This window comes from Eurypyga helias, unplaced genomic scaffold (genome assembly GCF_000690775.1).
Source record: "Eurypyga helias isolate BGI_N326 unplaced genomic scaffold, ASM69077v1 scaffold32001, whole genome shotgun sequence".
Classification (NCBI taxonomy): domain Eukaryota; kingdom Metazoa; phylum Chordata; class Aves; order Eurypygiformes; family Eurypygidae; genus Eurypyga; species Eurypyga helias.
Window position 1 is genome coordinate 18,896 of NW_010229567.1, and position 17,458 is coordinate 36,353.

At 53.1% G+C, this 17,458-nt stretch overlaps 1 protein-coding gene across 2 annotated transcripts; it reads right to left on the minus strand.

Annotated features, from left to right (window-relative positions):
• Positions 1–1,479: 1,479 nt before the first annotated feature.
• On the minus strand, positions 1,480–14,243 carry TOM1 (target of myb1 (chicken)). 2 transcript variants are annotated; one of them, XM_010160461.1, is made up of 14 exons: positions 14,146–14,243; positions 12,375–12,453; positions 12,088–12,237; positions 11,841–11,975; positions 11,440–11,586; positions 10,293–10,409; positions 9,456–9,589; positions 8,762–8,795; positions 8,126–8,234; positions 6,991–7,111; positions 4,543–4,618; positions 2,278–2,337; positions 1,957–1,993; positions 1,480–1,854 (listed from the first exon to the last, which is right to left on the minus strand). In XM_010160461.1, the coding sequence occupies exons 1-14, from the start codon at positions 14,181–14,183 to the stop codon at positions 1,706–1,708; spliced, it is 1,386 nt and encodes a 461-aa protein (XP_010158763.1). In that variant the 5' UTR covers positions 14,184–14,243; the 3' UTR covers positions 1,480–1,705. The 2 variants fall into 2 exon arrangements, with proteins under 2 accessions (XP_010158763.1, XP_010158764.1); XM_010160462.1 differs by lacking the exon at positions 11,841–11,975.
• Between the last annotated feature and the right edge of the window lie 3,215 nt (positions 14,244–17,458).

A 17,458-nucleotide genomic window follows, 5' to 3' on the forward strand; every position in this document is an offset into this window, starting at 1 on the left:
GCTGCAGCGCAGGGAGAGGGAGGTGCTGAGGTTTGGACAGCTTTAGATAATTTAACTCCTTCCCAGAGGTTTGGGGATCGGATGACACTGTTAACCTCTTCAATCTCCTTTTGAGAATCCTTCCCCCAGTTCCCACTCAACTGGACACCCGGGGACAGCCCAGGGACAACCGAGGATGCTCTGTGGATACCGCAGAGCCCTTCGGTAGCAGCTGTAGTTCTTCTCGTCCTTCGGTGATTTATGGGGTGCGCGGTGGGTACTCGAAGCTGGTCACACGGCAGAGAGGGAAGGGAGAGGAGGCAGCTCGCCCCCTTGGTATTTGGAGATGGGCTGTAGCCACCTCCCCAGGAGACTGTGCAAAGCAGCAGCCAGCAACTGTCATAGCCAGCAGCACCCTCAGCCCCATGCCGTGCCCCACCTCAGCACCACAGTGCCCCACGGCCTCCACGGAGAGGGGCTGCACCCCTCTTCTCCCCATGGCAGCACCGACAGCACACGCACGGCTGAGGGAGGTTCAAGGCTCTGCTCCTTTAATGTGCAATAAAAAAGGCAGCTCTCCCACACTCCACAAGAAATCCCACGAGCAGGCGCCCCCAGCTCGGTGCCCTCCTCCCTGGCCACCTTTTCCCGTCGGGCAGCGCATGCGGTGGGCTCGGAAGGGTTTCTCTCCCTGCGTGCAGCTCCTGGCTGCTGGGGCTGCTCTGCCAGCATGAGATGACTGATGTCTCGCTGCACTTGGGTGCTCACCAGCTGAGCAGCGTGTTCTTGCTGGCGTAACGGCAGCGCAGCTCTTGGGGCCCAGCACACACAGCTACCCCGAGGGAGCCCGTAGTGCCGGCCTGATCAGAGGCTTAGAGACCCCCCGCACCGCGGCACTATGCGGTGGAAGGCAATGGAAGCGAGAGGGAGGTGGGGTCACACGGGGGAAAGGGGGAGAAAAGTATAATAACGGGGTAATTAAATTAACTGCAGAGTTTGCTGAAGGCACATCCTACCCTGTGGCAGACAGCCCCTTCAGGCTGCGGTACCGCTCGCAGCTCAAGCGCCGTGTGCCATCACGGGATGCGGTAGCTGGCTGTCATGCAACGGAAAGGCTGGGGCTGCGGGTAGGATTCTGGATAAACTGATGGGGAGGGGGAGGAAAGGAAGAGAAGGGGTTGTGAGTGGGAAGGTGTTGCATACCACAAGCACTTGTGCAAGAGAGCCTAGAGCAACAGTGCTCCGCTACCATTAGTGTTCCTCCTCTGCCACCCCTACTGCTTCGCATCCCCGTGCTTTCCAGTTTAACACTGGGAGTCAGAGGGCTGGAGATCCATACTAGGGATGGGGTGAGGAAAGAGGCAGGCAGGAATGATTTCAGCAGCAGACTGCAGCCTCTTCTGTTTCTTGGGCAAGATCTCTAACTATCTCACTGGAGAGGAGGATGGGGAGCTTCTTCCACTTTGCCCACGCTGTACCAGGAAAAAGAAAAGCCCACCCAACTCCCACATTCTCTAGCAGCCTCGAAACCCCCTTCACAAGTCTGTTGTGTGACATCCCTAAACACAACAAAGATTATCTGAAAGCAGCTTAAAAACAACTCAAAGGGAAAACAGGAAGAGAGTAGAGGAAGGGGACAGAGTCCTTCCCCTGCTGGCCCCAGGTCGGAGGGCAAGCGAAACAGCACACACAGCCTCTTGCTCCACAGCACGGCAGTCCGTAGCGTTCACAAGGCAAACATGGCATCCTCTTCCTTTGCTTGCTTCCGATGATGGCTGGCAGCGGGCGGGGAGACGGAGGACCCTGCTGAGGAGCTGGACAAAGTGGGTAGCCGGTCCGCAACTTTTGCTCGCTCTTCCAGAAACTTGTCAAACTCTGGGGCAAGAGAAGAGTGGGGCGTTAGCAAAGGAACGTGTGTGGAAGAGCCAAGGTGCTGCCAGGAACAGCTGGAGAAAGGGGTTGGCTGGCGAGTCTTACCTTCACTGGTGACACCTTTTGCATCCTCCGGCTCTCCCTAGGCAAGGAGAAGGGCATGGTTAGAAGCAAGGTGGACAGAGGCATCTCCACAGGTCTGATTCTCCATCCGCATGGAGAGAGACAGGATATGCCTTCCAGAAGGCTAATTACACTGGAATGATATCCCAAACCCTGTGTCCTTGGCTCTTCCTCCCCTGCTCCCTCCGAGCATCCTGTGCGGCTCATTCAGCAGTGCTGGCGCTGACGTACGCCGCCGAAAATCCAGCCCTGCAGACACCTCTGGCAGGACTGCTGGCTCCAAGAAAGCAGCCCCTCACTTACCACGTCAGTGGAGAGCCACTTTTCTATGTCTTCCATGAAATTGGCTTGGGGAACCGGCACCTAGGACAGAAGGAAAAAGAGCAATGATGCCAAGAAAAGAGAGGATGTTCTGGGAAACCCACTCCGCAAAAAGAAAGCCCAACCCAAAAGCTAACCCTCTCGCTCCACCATCCAGTCAGCTCAGGCCTTTCCAAATCCAGCCAGTGCCACTGCAAAGCTCTCCCAGCTACCAGTGCCACCGCTCACCTGCCTCCCCATCCACACCCAGACACGCACAGTTTCCAGGGCACGCTCCAGCAAAAGCATCTGGGGTTTGGGGTGTGGCTTTGGGGTACTAGGACAGGACCAGGCTTTCCATTTTGTGGAGGACTCACTAGGTGGGAGTGGGCTGCTTGTGTTAGGCAGCTAGAGAACAAGAGGTGTGCTTTTCTCTACATCTCCTCCCTCCTACACACCAGTGACACTGATGTCAAAATCTGTGATGCTGACAATACCAGATGTGCCAGGTTTGGCATCACATTAAGGGGGAAGACACCTGCTAAGAAGTGATTCCCTGGTAGGACCGTGGAGCACAGCAGGATTTGACATCACCCCAAACTACAGAAACAGACCATTCAAAGAGAAAGTCCTCTACAATTAAAGTAAACTTTACTTCAGCAGGGATGAGGCTAGATCAGAGGTCTCCATGTGCCTGGCCAACTTAAGCAGCAAAGAGACACCTTTCTAGTGGACAGAGGTAACCTTGAAGGATTCAAAACTCCAGATCCTTTTCTCCAGTCACAAGCTCCTGAAAAAAGCTGGGCAAGAAGCAGCTCCACAAGCAGAAGCATGAGAGAGTATCTGTGGGCACTTATTTATTTGCCCAATATGTAGAGCTCCCTTGCTCTCAGGAAAACAGCAAGACCAAGAGCAACACCTTCTTACCAAAGACAGGCAGATTCCCTCACACCAGGGAGCAAGTGCAGATAGTTACCACGGATGGCAGATGGATGAATGGAGATGGAAGAGCATGTGTGAGATTAGGGAAATTTTGAAGCGAACTGGCTTTGTCTACCCAGAGAGGAAGTCTTTGGGGTAGAAGTGCATTCAAGCCAGCTGGACAGCACGTGGGGAAACTGCCTAGAGCAGACATCAGTCTGGGCAGTGCCACTTCAGGAAGACAGGCCAATAAGCTTCAAACCTGGGAGTGTGTCAAAGCCTCAGTGTGCCTGAGGCGATGTAATTGCAGATTTGAAGCGAACTGGCTTTGTCTACCCAGAGAGGAAGTCTTTGGGGTAGAAGTGCATTCAAGCCAGCTGGACAGCACGTGGGGAAACTGCCTAGAGCAGACATCAGTCTGGGCAGTGCCACTTCAGGAAGACAGGCCAATAAGCTTCAAACCTGGGAGTGTGTCAAAGCCTCAGTGTGCCTGAGGCGATGTAATTGCAGAAATTAGGCTGCGGCGTGAATGAACGGCAGCAGCAGCAGCGACACCACCAGCTATGCTCCAGACCCCCACCCCAGAACAGGTTATCCTCTAGCTCAGTGGCACATGCTTTCTTGGCCTCAGAGCTCCCAGGATTTTTTTCTACAGGCATGTTTACTCGAGGGAGGACTGACACTCTGCCGGCTTCCTTCCCAACCCTGGTCTCCACTACAGGCCCAGTCCAGGGTCGCTGCTTTTCAGTCAGCAGCCTCTGCTGATGTCTGCTGTGCATCCTCATGTGCTGTGCCAGCGCCACTCCCGTTCAGCAGCCCCCGCCTCCTTGCTCACTGCGCTCCACGATCTCACCATCCCTTGCCGCATCATCCACTTAGTGAGCTGGGCTCCGTCACTAGAGGCACCACACTCCCCCTGCCCAAGAGAGAGTCTGCACTGAGAGCTGCTACCGTGAAGGCTGAGGGAGAGGGGAGGCAGTGGGTTTAGGCGGGGGGAAAGAACACACTAGTACTGGTGGCCTACTTCTTTGACTGCAGAGAGAAGGCAAATGGACTTGATAACCTGCTGAAGAGGAAAAAAACATGTATTTCCAGGTGGAAATTTCCCTGCAGATGTAAGGAGGCCATCCTGTTACTGAGTCAACTCCATACTTTCTATAGTACCCCGTCTTTGGGGTTTAACAATCAAGGTATAGGGCCCAGGTAGGAAATGCAGGTTGGTGGAGACCTGGAGTTACAATCAGTCATGTTAAACACTTGATTCTTGCCAATCAGACGGCATATTTATTGCTTGGGTGAGCAAGGAGGATACTCTCATTCTTGGTGATCCACTCTGTGGCCACTTACCGTTCCTGTGTTCTGTTGCCGGGCATCCAGGGCACCAGCGAGTCCTTTGGAGGCTTGGGGATCTTCGTACTTTACCCTGAAAGCATGAAGTTAGAGAACACACGGGCTGGTGAGATGCCTCAGAGTGAAGAGCAGGAACTCCTAAACATATATTCAGGGCTTCTGACTGCACAGCTTTTCATCTCCCATCATTCTGCTCCCGAGAGCTTCCAGAAAGGTGTGCAAAACCCCTACTAAAGGTGTAGCCCACCACAAAACAGACTAATCTGCCACTGCAACATCACTGTGGGATACCATGGGACATCCCTGGCATATGACAGGAGGATGACAAGGCATCATATGAAAACAACCATCCAACAGACTAAAACACAGACTTACAGGGCCAGGTGCACCAACCATGACACTCACCTGCTCTGGGGCTGGCTACAGGAGAGAAAGAACTAAACACAGACCAACAAGATTACAGCTACTTTGGAAAAGATTCAAGCAACAAGTCCCTGCCTACTCCCCTACCCTCACAGACACAAACAGCTCAAAAACATCTCTTTAACCGATACCACTCAAGAACTGATGGTGGCAGAGACTCCCAGGTCTATGTACAGAGGACGTCAGACCAGATAATCAGAAAGGCTTAATGTTGTTTCAGGGTCTCCAGATGCACCATTACAGCAACCTCTTTCCACACACAGACACATCTCACCCATCATCTCCCTCATCCCATTTCCATGTCCCCCCTAAGCTGCTACCACACATGCTATTGCCACACATCATCATTTGATCTATGCAGAATGGGGAAAACAGTCCGTCCGTGCTGGGAAAATGAAGCCTCTCCCAGAAATTCTCTGCAAATCTCCTCTCCAGCTGCTCCCAGGATGCTTTTTGCAGATCCAGCAGACCATCAGGTGGAGCTGTTCTTACTGGGGGCCAGGGGCTTGGGCCACCGGCGCTCAAACTTCTCGAAAAAGTGCTCATCGGTGAAGGGGCCGCTGTGGACGATGGCATCAAGGATGAAGTACAATGCTGCTATCATGCCACTGATGAGGAAGAAGGGCAGGAAAGGCTTGAGGTGTTTCAAGCACTGCTTCGCCGAGACACACATGAAGCAAGGGAGCGTGTCAGGAACGGACCCCAGCGGCCCTGCCTGCGTCTCCTGCCAGCACGTCCCGTCCCAGAGCAGGAGGGCAATGAGTCTGTTCAGACGGAGGGAGACACAGAGAGCAGAGGCTGGTGAGCAAAATGCTGAGCCAATGAGAGCAGGGGCTACCTGGCAGGAGTGCAAGTGCAGGCAGATGGCGGGCAGCGAGGAATAAATAGAAGATGTCTTGTAGAGATCACACGCCTCAGCCTGTTAAGGACTGTGCCACGGCCGAGAGGATACGATTCCACCCCTGCCCAGATCTCCCCCAGCCTCCAGCACGTACCAGGGGCTCGGATTTCAGCCTCAGGTTGGGTGCTGTTGGCACCACTGTTGCTGTCCTGGCCTGCCTCTGTCCCCAGGCAGCATACCCACAGTAGAAGTGGTGGGAAAACCCCTGGGTTGTGTGTAGGCCCTGGATTTCCCCACTGCTTTTACCAGAAGCGGGCTGAGGCAGGGGAATGAAAGGAGACATCCTTAAGAGACCTGAACTTGCCCAGCTGCAGAACGAGGCACTCCAGGGGACGGAGATGAGGCGCAGCGTCTTTGAGGGCTGGAGACAGCCGTGTGCCTGTGGGCTCTGCTCTCAGTACCCGATAGAAAGCAGGGGGTGACTCTGAGAGGCAAAACAGACTGAGACCAGCCGCAGCCTCCCAAGCCAGAGGGATCCAGTCAGCACAGCTCTTGCTGGTTCCTCCCAGAACAAGGATTCAGGAATCCACTCTTTGCAGTAAAGAGAGACCTCTTCAGCCAGTACTATGGAGACCCAACTCTCAGAGCTTTACACCAGCAGGTCTCAAACACACTATGGAGGAAGCAACGTCAGTCCCGCTGGCCAACAGGGAAGGCACAGAGCAGTGCCCTGCCTTGCAAAACACAACTGACTGCACACGTCCTGCACTCTGTTTCAATACTCTGCCATTAGGCTGCACCCATACTCAGCAGTTCCCAAATTCAACATCACCCCAGTCAGGACACACGAGTTCAGACAGACAGCAAACCTCAGTCAGTCCTACTCTACACCTTCATCACTCTAAGCCTCCCCAGCACACATGGCACCACAGCCCACGGACACAGAGGTGAGGGACATGCGCATGTAGAGGCCGCTTCCTCCTTCCCATGCCCAGGAGGACATTGTGAAGAGATGACAGCAGCAGGAAGAATGACTGGGAACATGGAGGTCATCAGTGCCTTTCTATCACATCCTACTCTCTCCCAGGAACTGCTGCTGACTGGGGTCACAGCTCCAGTTGCCCTGAGCCCTCCCCCTTTGCCAGAAGGTAGGACAGGCCAGGGTGGGCTGCTACACTCACTCTCTGCGCTGCTCAGCCAGTGAGCTGCCACGGGTCAGGGCAAACATGTCAAACTCTTCTTCCAGCTTGCCAGAGGTGTCGAGGGAGTGCAGTCCTGCGCTTACGCTGCTGGAGCCCAGGTCTGTGGGAGAGAAAGCGGGGTGAGCAGGCAGCACAGAGCAGTAAATGGAGGGCTGTGGGCCTGGAGGGTGCTAGATGGAAAGGTAGCATCAGAACTGGCTAAACTGCTCTAGGCCCACTCCTCTCCTGCCCCTCAGCTGAAGCACAGTCTGTACATGTGCGCAGTGTTGAGGGTGAAGTAACAGAATCAGTTTCTTCACCTGCTCAGCAACTATTTTTACCTCACTCTCAGGCAGCAACATCAGCATCCATTTACTGCACTGATGCTGAAGGCTAGATGTTCCTGACCATTTATGACAGCTCAGAGGGAATTGCTCCATAACCTGTGGAAGAGGATAACCTTTGCTTTTGGGCAAGAACCTTGGAGGCAGATGAGTGAATTTTCATGACTCAGGCATCATCTGAAAAACCCTGACTTGAATAATATCTCAACTGGCTTGTCTGTAAAAACAGTCTGGCCAATTTTCTGTAGCTGCATCCAAGCTGTAGTGAATACGCTCACAGCCAGCAAGAGCTTCAGGCAGTGCTATGTAGGCTGTTGGTACATCTTGAAAAACCTTCAGGACCTCTCAGGCTTTTTGAGTAAACAATCTGTCAAATCCCAGGTCCTGAGCCCAAGATGCTCACGGCTGCCTTTGCAGCACAGCTCAGCTGCTTTTCCTCTCCCAGATCTCAGTGGTCAGCCTGTCTCCACACAGCCAGAGAGCAACTGCACTGCTGCTGGCACTGGAGAGGGAGCACCTTTCTCCCCTACCCTGCTGGAAGGCCCAGTCCTCAGCCTAATGCTGAGGTCCTTCTTCAGTCACGTCCAGCTCCACACAACGTGAGGTGTGGATGCTCGTGTGCCTTGGGGCATACACAAGTTTCTTCATGAGTTTATTGTTTGACAGTGCACCCCATTTCTCCAGGTTACTTTAGGAACATGACTAAACAGTTCTGGGAGGTGATTCACGGGCATGAAAGGATTCCCAGCGCAGCACAGAAGGACTGAGAGGAAAACTGCATGGCAACATACTCATTCCAGCCAGCTGAGAGGAAAGGCTGTTGGTGACTTCAGGCTGTTTCACTGCAGAAGGAGTGCTGGGTCCCAGGTCAATCAAGCTGTTCTCTGTCTCATTTGGGGCCTTTGGAGAAAAACAGGAAGATGGTAGAGAGTTTCTGAAGTTTAGATAACCTGACACTGCAATCCTAGCTCATAACAGTGGAGAGGAAAGCCCTTCTATACCCATCAAAAGGTATCAGCTGTGTAGTTTCTCCCTGTGAGAGTGGGACAGTGATCCAAGAACTGGCTGGGAGGGGTCAGAGGGCAGAATACGCCTTGTACCAGGCCCCCCAGCTCTGCCGGCTGTCAGCAGGTAGGGGAGGTGCTGGTTCCGAGGACAGGGCAGTGCTCGGAGGACAAAGCGCGGCTCATGCTGGTCTGCTCTCGCTCTTTGGGTGACGGGAAGGCTCCCACTAGCGGGGAGGGAGAGGATAGCAGGGGGAACTGGAGTGTCCTGCACACCAGCCTGGCCTGGTGCAGCTGGGCTGGGAGAGCAAAGTCTACAGCCTGTAAGTGGGGTGGACTAAACCTCTCTCCAATTCCACAGGATGCTGCCAGGCCTGAGGGATGCAAGCTGAGCTGCACAGAGGGGCAATTGCTCTGAGTTACCTTAACAGACTGTCCTGTCCGAAGGCGCTCGAACCTGCAGGAAAGATGACAGGATGCATTTCAGCAGCATGTGCTTATTCACTCACAGCCCAAGAGATTTCCCGTAAGGCTTACCACAGTCTGCCCCTTCCTGCATACTACAAAAGGGGGACCATGGCTCAGGGCCCAATTCCCCCTCAAGGCCGAAGACACCGCAGCAAGGCCCACAGAGTTCTCCTGAGAGGTGGGGCGAGGAAGCTTCTTGTGATCCTCCAAAGCTTCTTCTAACCAAAACAGTTCAAACCCAGCTCTCTGTCCAGACATGGGGTCTAAATTCTCCAGACTTTATCCTAGCTTAAGAGATGGCTATGGTGAAATGGAAGAAAGAAGAAAAGGGTGCTGATCCCACCTGGGCAAGTCCTTTCTGTCCCCATCTACCTCAGAACTAGAAAACCAGCTCTTTCCTTGCAGTTCCCTCCTTCCTCTGGGTTATGCCACAGGGACATCTTTATGTTCCGACAGTAACTCACACAGCAGTTTTGAAGGGACAGAAATAAATCAGCAAAACCTGAGAACTCACTTGTTCTCAAAGATGGATGATACAGGCTGATACATCTTGAGTGTTATAAGCATGGGCAGATCGAAAGGGTGGGATAGAAAAGACTTCAAGGGGCAGTAAACTCCGGTGGAAGAGCAGGGCAGAGAAGGGAGGTACCTTTCATGGCGCAGAAACACATTGTTGAGGTTGTCATTGATGAGGAGCAGCTCCTCGGTGAGCTGCTCATGGAGAACACGGGGAATCAGCTCCAGCACACGCTGCTGCATGGCTCTGCATGTCCGATTCAGCTCCTGCTCACAGCAAGAGGAAGTTACCACAAAGGTCAAGCTAAGGCTGAGCACTCACAGATTTGGAAGTCTGAGTGGGACACACAGGCCCCAGAGGCTACTGGGTTTTACCAGCAAGTGTTCATGGGCAACAGATACTGGTGTGAGAAGTAAGCTGAGCCTGAGCTTTACAGACAGTAACTGTGTGCCTCTTGTGTAACACGTCATCCAGAAAGAAAGGCCCTCGGGGACTAGGTTAAACCTCAGGGAGGTTTAGATTAGATGTCAGGAAGAAATTCTTCACAGAGAGGGTAGTGAGGCACTGGAACAGGTTGCCCAGAGATGTTGTGGATGCCCCATCCCTGGATGTCTTCAAGGCCAGACTGGATGTGGCTTTGAGCAACCTGCTCTAGTGGAAGGTGTCCCTGCCCATGGCAGGGGGGTTGGAACTAGATGATCTTTAAGGTCCCTTCCAACTCTAACCATTCTATGATTCTATGATTCTATGACTATAAATCCCCATGTGAAATGATTCCAGTCTCAACAGCGCAACTTCCTTTGGCCGTTGAAACACCACCTTCCCTGCGTCTCCCTTATCCCATCATTCCCTGATAAGCCCCACACAAAACTGTCCAACTGTTCCCCACGCCCATCATGCCTCAGCACATCAAGTTACTGCTAGATGGAGCTGCGTGTGCCAGCCCTCTGCCCTGCCAGTGCTCCTTACTTGTAGCAGCTCCAGGTCGGAAGGCTCAGCCTGCGATGGGACCAGCTCCGTCAACATCTCCGACATGACCTTCATGTTCCCATTCACCACTTCCAGCTCACTGCGCAGCTTCCCGATCTGCAAAAGGGAGGGGAAGTGACAGCTCCGCCTGGGAAGACTGAGGAGACAGGTGAGGTAGCTCTGAACGGCAGCACACTGCACGTGTGCGCACATCCACGTTGCTGAAGGGAACGCCACTGCGGAGCTCATTTGTCACCTCTCAGTTTAGCTCTTGGGAGCTCCCAGCAGAAGCAAGCTCCATTACTTACCATCAAGCTCATTTGCTGGCAACAGATACCAGGCCCTCACCTGGGAACTTTGGCCACTAGCCTAGCCTTGATTTTCAGTAGCCAGTACAGGCTGCTGTTACAATCCTAATCTCTCCCCAGCTAGCAGCTCCTGCATGGCAGCCACTCAAATAATTTCATTTCCAAAGCAGTGTAGGAGGGGGAAAAATGAATTCCCATTCAAAAGGCAAGCCTTGGCTAAATGTGCAGTTGAAGCTTTCTCCCTCCGGTTTCACAAGCTGCTAATGAGCCTCTTGAGAACAGTTTCTACCCGCTGCCCTGTGAGGGGATGCAGCCTATCGACAGCTGAGGTTTGGTGCTGAGCACGGTGTCATATGGCGTCAGGGTGAGGAAGGAGAAAAGAGGATGGAGAAACAAGTGAGAAAGACCCGGCCTTTGGAAACCACATAGCTAGACAGGCTTGATTCATACAGAGCCAGCACTGAGGCAAGATAAACAAAGATGATAAGGAGGTTATCTACTGAGCAAGCTTTTTCTCTACTGCACTACCAAGTGCACTACTCACTCAAAACCTCTGTGTCTCAGCTCCTCGCTCCCCTACAGCCAGGAGATCTTCCCCCTACCTGCAAACAGCCCTGTCTTAGGCAAACATAACCACTCCGTGTTTGTGGTATCCCAGCTCATCACTATGACCGCAGTGGAGCTCTAGGGAGCTCTTGAGGGACTGTGCTTCAGGGGAACGGCTCCTTGAGGACAGAGGCTGGGTGAGGACCAGGAGAGCAGCCCCAGAGCAGTGTTTGTGAAACAGCCCCCAAATGCAGGGCAAGTCAGGAGCACCACGGGGCTCATGTCCAACTCACCTGCTCTGCTGTGGGGGTGATGGGCGCGTCACTGGATGTGCCTCTCCCAGTGGGCAGAGTGACAGGGTGGAGGATGGACTCTATCTGCTGAGGGGAGTTGACCGCAGGTGAGTTCTGTCCAGACTGGGGGTTGGAGCTATACACAGTCTGCAGACAGAGTGGGAAAAGGGACAGAGAGAAGGAGATGTTAGACATTCACAGCTCACAGGGCAGCACAATTAGGAGAGAAATGTCGATGACAACTCCCCATCTGCTTTCAACAGCTCTTCCAGCAAACAGGCTGTCCTGAAGCTTCTCACTCCCCAAAAGCCCTCTAAATACAAGCTAGCATTCCTGAAGCACCCTCATAGCTCCAGAATGGCAGCTGCCCAACACCCTTCTCTTCAGCAATGCTTCCATACCCTCTGTGGTGTGTGGATGGGTGACAGCATGTCCAGGTCAGTCATGGGGAACTCCAGGCCCTTCCGCCTCAGGTCTTCATAGACAGCAACAACACCAGTCAAGTCCGGTGAGCTGCGGAAGGCATCCGCCCAGGACTGGGGAGAAGGAGACAGTACAGCTCACCATCACCGACAGTAGTCTTCTGTACAAACACCTAAAGACAAACACTCTCTGAACTGGTGCAGCAGCTCACGCTTCTTGGCTCACCTGGATGAGGGTCAGCACCTTGTCGTGCACTATGGCAGGAGGATTGTTCTTCGGCAGGATTGTTCTCACCAGGACACCTTCCACAAAGTCCTGGCTGGACACGAGGACATGGAAGCGATGGCCACAGTTTTTGACGCACGTCTCCAGCACCTTCAAAGGCAATGGAGTGTTAGCTATAGCCTTCTTGGCCTATGCGTGTTCACCTTGTTGGCTTTAGACACCCATGACTTTTCAGCTAGGGACTCAGCAGGGTATCTCAGGGCTGAGAAAGAGCCCTGGTCACTCACCGTCAAAGCCAGCATAACTTCATGGAAGTTCTTATTCCCTACAATTCTCTTCTTAATGGCTCGGAAGGCATCTTTGGGCCTGCAGGAGAAATCAGACAAAGAAAGATCATCAGTGGGTTGAGGCTCACCTACAGGGAGGCAAAGCAAAACAGCCACTGGCTCTGGATGCCTCAAACTCAGCAGGTGACCTTCCCCCACCATGTTTTTAGGGCAGCTTGAAGCAGTGACTGGTAAAGCAGCTTCTGCCTGTGGTTCTGCAAGAGGAGCGGGGTTGGCTAACGAGCGCTGTTACTAAAACTGGAGGCACCTGTGCTGATGTCGGCAGCAGCTCAAGGTGTACCAGTGTGCAGAGTAAAAGCAATGCTAGAAATGCGCTACTTGGGGGTAGAGCAAAACCCCATGGAAGAAAGACTGAAGAGGAGGACATCACAAAAAAGTTTGGCAAGGGTTAGAAACAAGGTGAGAGTGAGCTGCAGCAATTCTTGTGTTGCTCAGAGTGAAGCCATTTAACAACATTTCCCTGGAGGAAAAGAGGCTGAGAAGCAGCAGGGGAGACGGAGAGGCAAAACCTTGCCTGTACTGCAGGTGGCCCAGAGAGCAGCAGCATAGTAGGGTCTCATTAGCCATTCTCAGAGGGGAGAAGCACTTCAGTCTCAGCACACTGCGGTCTCGTGAGAGGGCATAAATGAACAAACACGCTCTGGCAGAGCACAGGAGGAGAGGCTGGGCTGGAAAAGCAGCTGTGCTGGAGGAAAAGAGAGGGGTGGAGACCCAGAGGCAGTGAGGAGGGCAGGAGTGTACTGAGCCATGGGGCAGCATGGCTGCAATGGATGGGCATTAGCAGGGTGACGGGAGAGCCCACCATGGCAGGAGGGCAGAGCTGTGTTAACAGCCACCCAGAACTGACACACCAAGTGGCCACAGCTCAGGACTGGGAACCGTGGGCAGAGACAGGCGTGTTTGCACCGTGGGGATAGCATGGAAAAGAAGTGGTGACAGATCTGTGAGTAGAGATGTTTGACTTTGTTTTCATACAACTGTGAAGCTGAAAACTGGGTTTGCTAATCCTCTGTCAGCAACACTGTGGGGTAGGACAGCAGGATCAAAACCTACATTTTTTTATTCCATGTAGCACCTTCTTCTTCACATGCTGCTCTTGACATCTCCGCTGTGAGAAGGAGCAGTCCCCCTTGAATTCACTGGCAAGTCCCCAGGTCCAGAGTTAACAAGTCTGGATTTCTGCCTATCTCCCTGCGGGGAGAGGGAGACAAGGGCTCCCTCACCCACTCTGCACATGTCTGCGTGACTGTACATGAAAACACCTCAGAAGCAAACCCCAGCAGGACTTGCACAGTCAGAGGACTGAAAAGCAGCCTGAGATTGTCCCGTGTCCTCAGTCACCAGCCTGCAGATTTTTACATTCCCACAGGAGAGAAAGAGAGGGGTATGACGGAGGAATAAACTGAAGGGGGAGAATTGCAAATACGCCTTTGGGAGACAGGAGGCAGCCTGGCTTGAATCAAGGTTTCTCTGGGGACCCTGAAGGACTGTTTGAATGGCTCCCAGCTCTCACCAAGATTACGGGGAAGCATCTAACAGATGCTCTGACAGCTCTGCTGTGTCTCTAGGTTTCCTAGCAGGGTCTCATCTAAAGGACTGTTGGGAAGCCTAGCTTATTACCTCCACCACTACATGCTACCACTGCAGTCTAGGGATGCAGTGTTACAGGGTGTGCTGGGACCTGCCTCTGGATGTGCATCAGCTCCCTTACCCTTCTTCGGTCTCGTTGATGATGTCGCAGATCTCCATGTTGAGAGCCCAGTCTTCGCTCCGCAGGGACCCATCAGTAGCTCTCTCTGGAAGACAGAAACCAAGACATGGCAAGGCTAAGAGCGGCCCTGGCACTCCTATGGGCTGCAGTTCATCTGTCAGGATGCCCCAGAGCCCAGCCACCTTCTCCCTGGCCTTCCCAACTCAGGAGGGGGCAGATGGGGCTGTGAATCCAGGCCCCCAGGTGCTCCCCACTAGGTGTCACCCCCGCAGAACGCATGGCTGGCTGGCGGTTCCTTGGCCTTGCCCAGGCCATCAGCACCCGAACATGTCACCGCTGGTGTCCTGTACACCGAGGCAAGGCCCTCAGCATGACTTCAGCCCCACAGCTGGGGAAATGGGGGCTTATTTGCCTTGTTGCTGGAGGGCCAGACACCGTGAGTTTGGTCTGTTCACACTGACCTGTATCTAATGTCAGTGGCACCACTCTTGGCTTGCACCGAATTAAGGAGATAAAAGAATCAAGCCCCTTCCTTTTACACGTGCCCTACAAAACCAACCAAGCAAACGTAAACAGCCAAAGCAGGGCTAACATACACATCTCTCCCCTGAACTTCTGGCCTCTGGGGAGTATGGACAGAAAGTGGACTGCAGGCTGAAGTCAAAGCAATATTCTTTCAGCTTTGATTGTCCCCCCTGTAATTAGGCATTCCTCATTCAGCCTTGATGTTATTCAAGGCAGAGATTTGGGAAATGAGCAGCTATTACTGAGAGCACCAGTGACTCCACCCTATAATCAGCCATGTCTCGGTCCTAGCCGCGTCAAGGGACTGATGCCTTCAGGGACACCACCAGCGGCCAGGGGAAAGAGAACCGCCATCGGGGCAGGCAGGACCCAGGCACTCTCCAGACCATGAGGAAACATGGAGACACAGCAGACAGCAAGGAGAAGAACCATCCTTCCCAGCTTTCCCATCCTATAAAATGCCTGACTTAGCGCTGGGGGAGAATTAAAACTAGCCAGACCGGTTTAGCATCTACCAGGCACTCTTCAGGAGAGCTCAGACCCAATGAGGTACTTAGAGAAGTGCCTGCATTTTCAAAACTGCTGTCCCTGCAAAATCCAGGGCTGGCCCTTGCTGCTGTGGGTCCTCTACCCCTTTGGAGAGGCCCTTCCTCTGCAGAGCTGCCTTTTTCTGCTTTTGAGCCAGCAGCTAATGATCCCTCTGTGGAACGAAATGAAACGGAGTAATGGGATAGGGCCATAACACACAAAAAAGAAGATTTTTACATTCCTGCCTGGGTAAGCACATCCATCGTGTTTTGGGATGCCCTGTTTTTAAGGGTCAGGCAGAGAGCTATTCACAGCACTGTGCAATGCAGCCTCTTACGCACGTGTCCCTCCCACAGATTACACACCACCGCGCGAAGCTACCTATCCGCATCTTATCGCAATCCAGCCACCACCTTTTCTGTTGACTGCAGAGTTGATTACACCGGGATTAGCCTGATTGCACTGTGGCCACAGCCAGGTGGAAGAGGGTAAACAAGGGAAGGAGCGTGGCGGAACGTTCTTGATGCTCTTCCACGTTCTTGAAGGTCGGGCTACTACTATAACAGCCTGAAGACTCCTTGATTCAGGTGAACTTTTGTCACTTTGAAAATTAATTTTGTATAGGAATCCTGGTCTCCTGCAGCTCTAAGCATCCCCAGTGAGGCACAGGAGGCAGCATCGCAGTGGGTGATGCGGTGGAGAATGTCTGGTGCACCAGGGCATATACCAATGAATGGGTGAAGCTGTGGTAGTACCTGGGGGAAAAATTTTCTGCCAGGACTCCTTTGGCATCAGGACTTGGTACAGTAGCAGAGTTCCAGGTTCCCTCTTGGTCTGGGACACCACAGGGCCAGACTGGCCAGCAGGCAGATCGTAGCTCAGGTCGGGCTGATGGATTTGGCACATGGGGTCGCAAAGCCACCCTTCACTTGCGCTTTCCTCCAGCATCCCCTGCTCATGACACACCTCACTGAACCCCAGCCTAGCCTGAAGTTTCTCTGTGCTGTTTGCTGCCTCTGGCAATGAAGCACACAAATCAATCGCACAGGGGTTGCTCTACGGAAAGGAAGTCCACATTCAGTCTTCTCATCCCTGAAGAAAACCACTGGACATGGAAGGAAAAAAAACTCTCAACTCAGGAACAGGGCTGAGCCTGCTGGGAAGCTCTGAGCTACAGAAGAAACGAAGGATGAAATTAAAACTGCCTTTAACCATCAAGTCCCTGCTGTTCAAGTCTCCCCAACCCTCCTCATCCTCATTTTCACTGTACACAAACATAATCTGAGTCTACACCCTTCCCTCACTTCCCTAAGCAAGGTGGCACTCTGTAACCTTGCTCCCCACCACCACCCCTTTGCCTCCAAACACAGCTGTCCTGCCTGCAGCAGGTTTGCTTTTCAGACAGGAAAGCAAACAAACCGTACGTGCTCCTTCACCTGGCTGGCCACTCACGGGAAAACGGGGCTTCCTCAGAAGTGACATCTGCCATTCCACTGTCATGCCACAATGCTGTGGTCATCCTGCTACCGTCACCCCTGTTCACACGCTGCTCAACAAAGAGCTGCAGGAAAGCAGCAAACCTGCCACAAATGCAACGCAGGCTGAAAAAATACAAAGCTGGAAGAGCAGTATTGGGGCATATGGAAAACAGGAACGTGACCATGAGGCATTTCCAAGGACAAAGCGCTTGAATTTACCCAGTACCAATTCAGGCCTGGCCTAGCTGCCCTTGGGAGAGATGGACCTAATGCCCTTTTAATCCTCCTTGCTTGCTCCCAAGCAATAAGGGACTGTCCAAGCCTAGCAAGACATGTTGGAGTTTTCTCTGATACCCTGAACTTCAGCCTTTTACTAAAGCCTGCAGAAGGGGAAACAAAGTCTATTCATGAGTCACATGAAAGATCAGGGTGGCTGGCCCCGTTTCAGCAGCCGTAATTAGCACATGAGCTGTTTGCCTCTCACGAAATCTGAGCCCGGGGTGGCTGGGGAGAGCGACAAGCCCCTAAGACCAGAGAGCACAGGAGGGAAGGGCACACTGCCCAGCGCTCTGCCTGGCAGAGTGCACCAGGCAGCGTCCACTGTGTGCTACTGAGCTGAGCCTTACTCGCCACGGAGAATTCTTCCCGGCAGAGGTTACTGGCATCTCTCTCCAAGCCCGAAACCAAATGGCTGTTGAAGGTACTGGAAGCACTTCACGGGGCCGCTTCAAAGCCACATTGTTTTGGCAGCCAGTCAGGCTCCTGGGGTGTGACAGCTTTGG

What these genes read in the sequence shown, in the direction of transcription:
- TOM1 (XM_010160461.1), bottom strand. Translation starts at nt 14,183, where the DNA reads ATGGAGATCTGCGACATCATCAACGAGACCGAAGAAGG. An exon ending in ATCAACGAGACCGAAGAAGG is followed by an intron (nt 12,454 to 14,145) that starts GTAAGGGAGCTG and finishes TTTCTCCTGCAG; the next exon opens with GCCCAAAGATGCCTTCCGAG. An exon ending in CTCTCAGCTGGCTGGAATGA is followed by an intron (nt 7,112 to 8,125) that starts GTATGTTGCCAT and finishes TCTCTCCCACAG; the next exon opens with ACCTGGGCTCCAGCAGCGTA.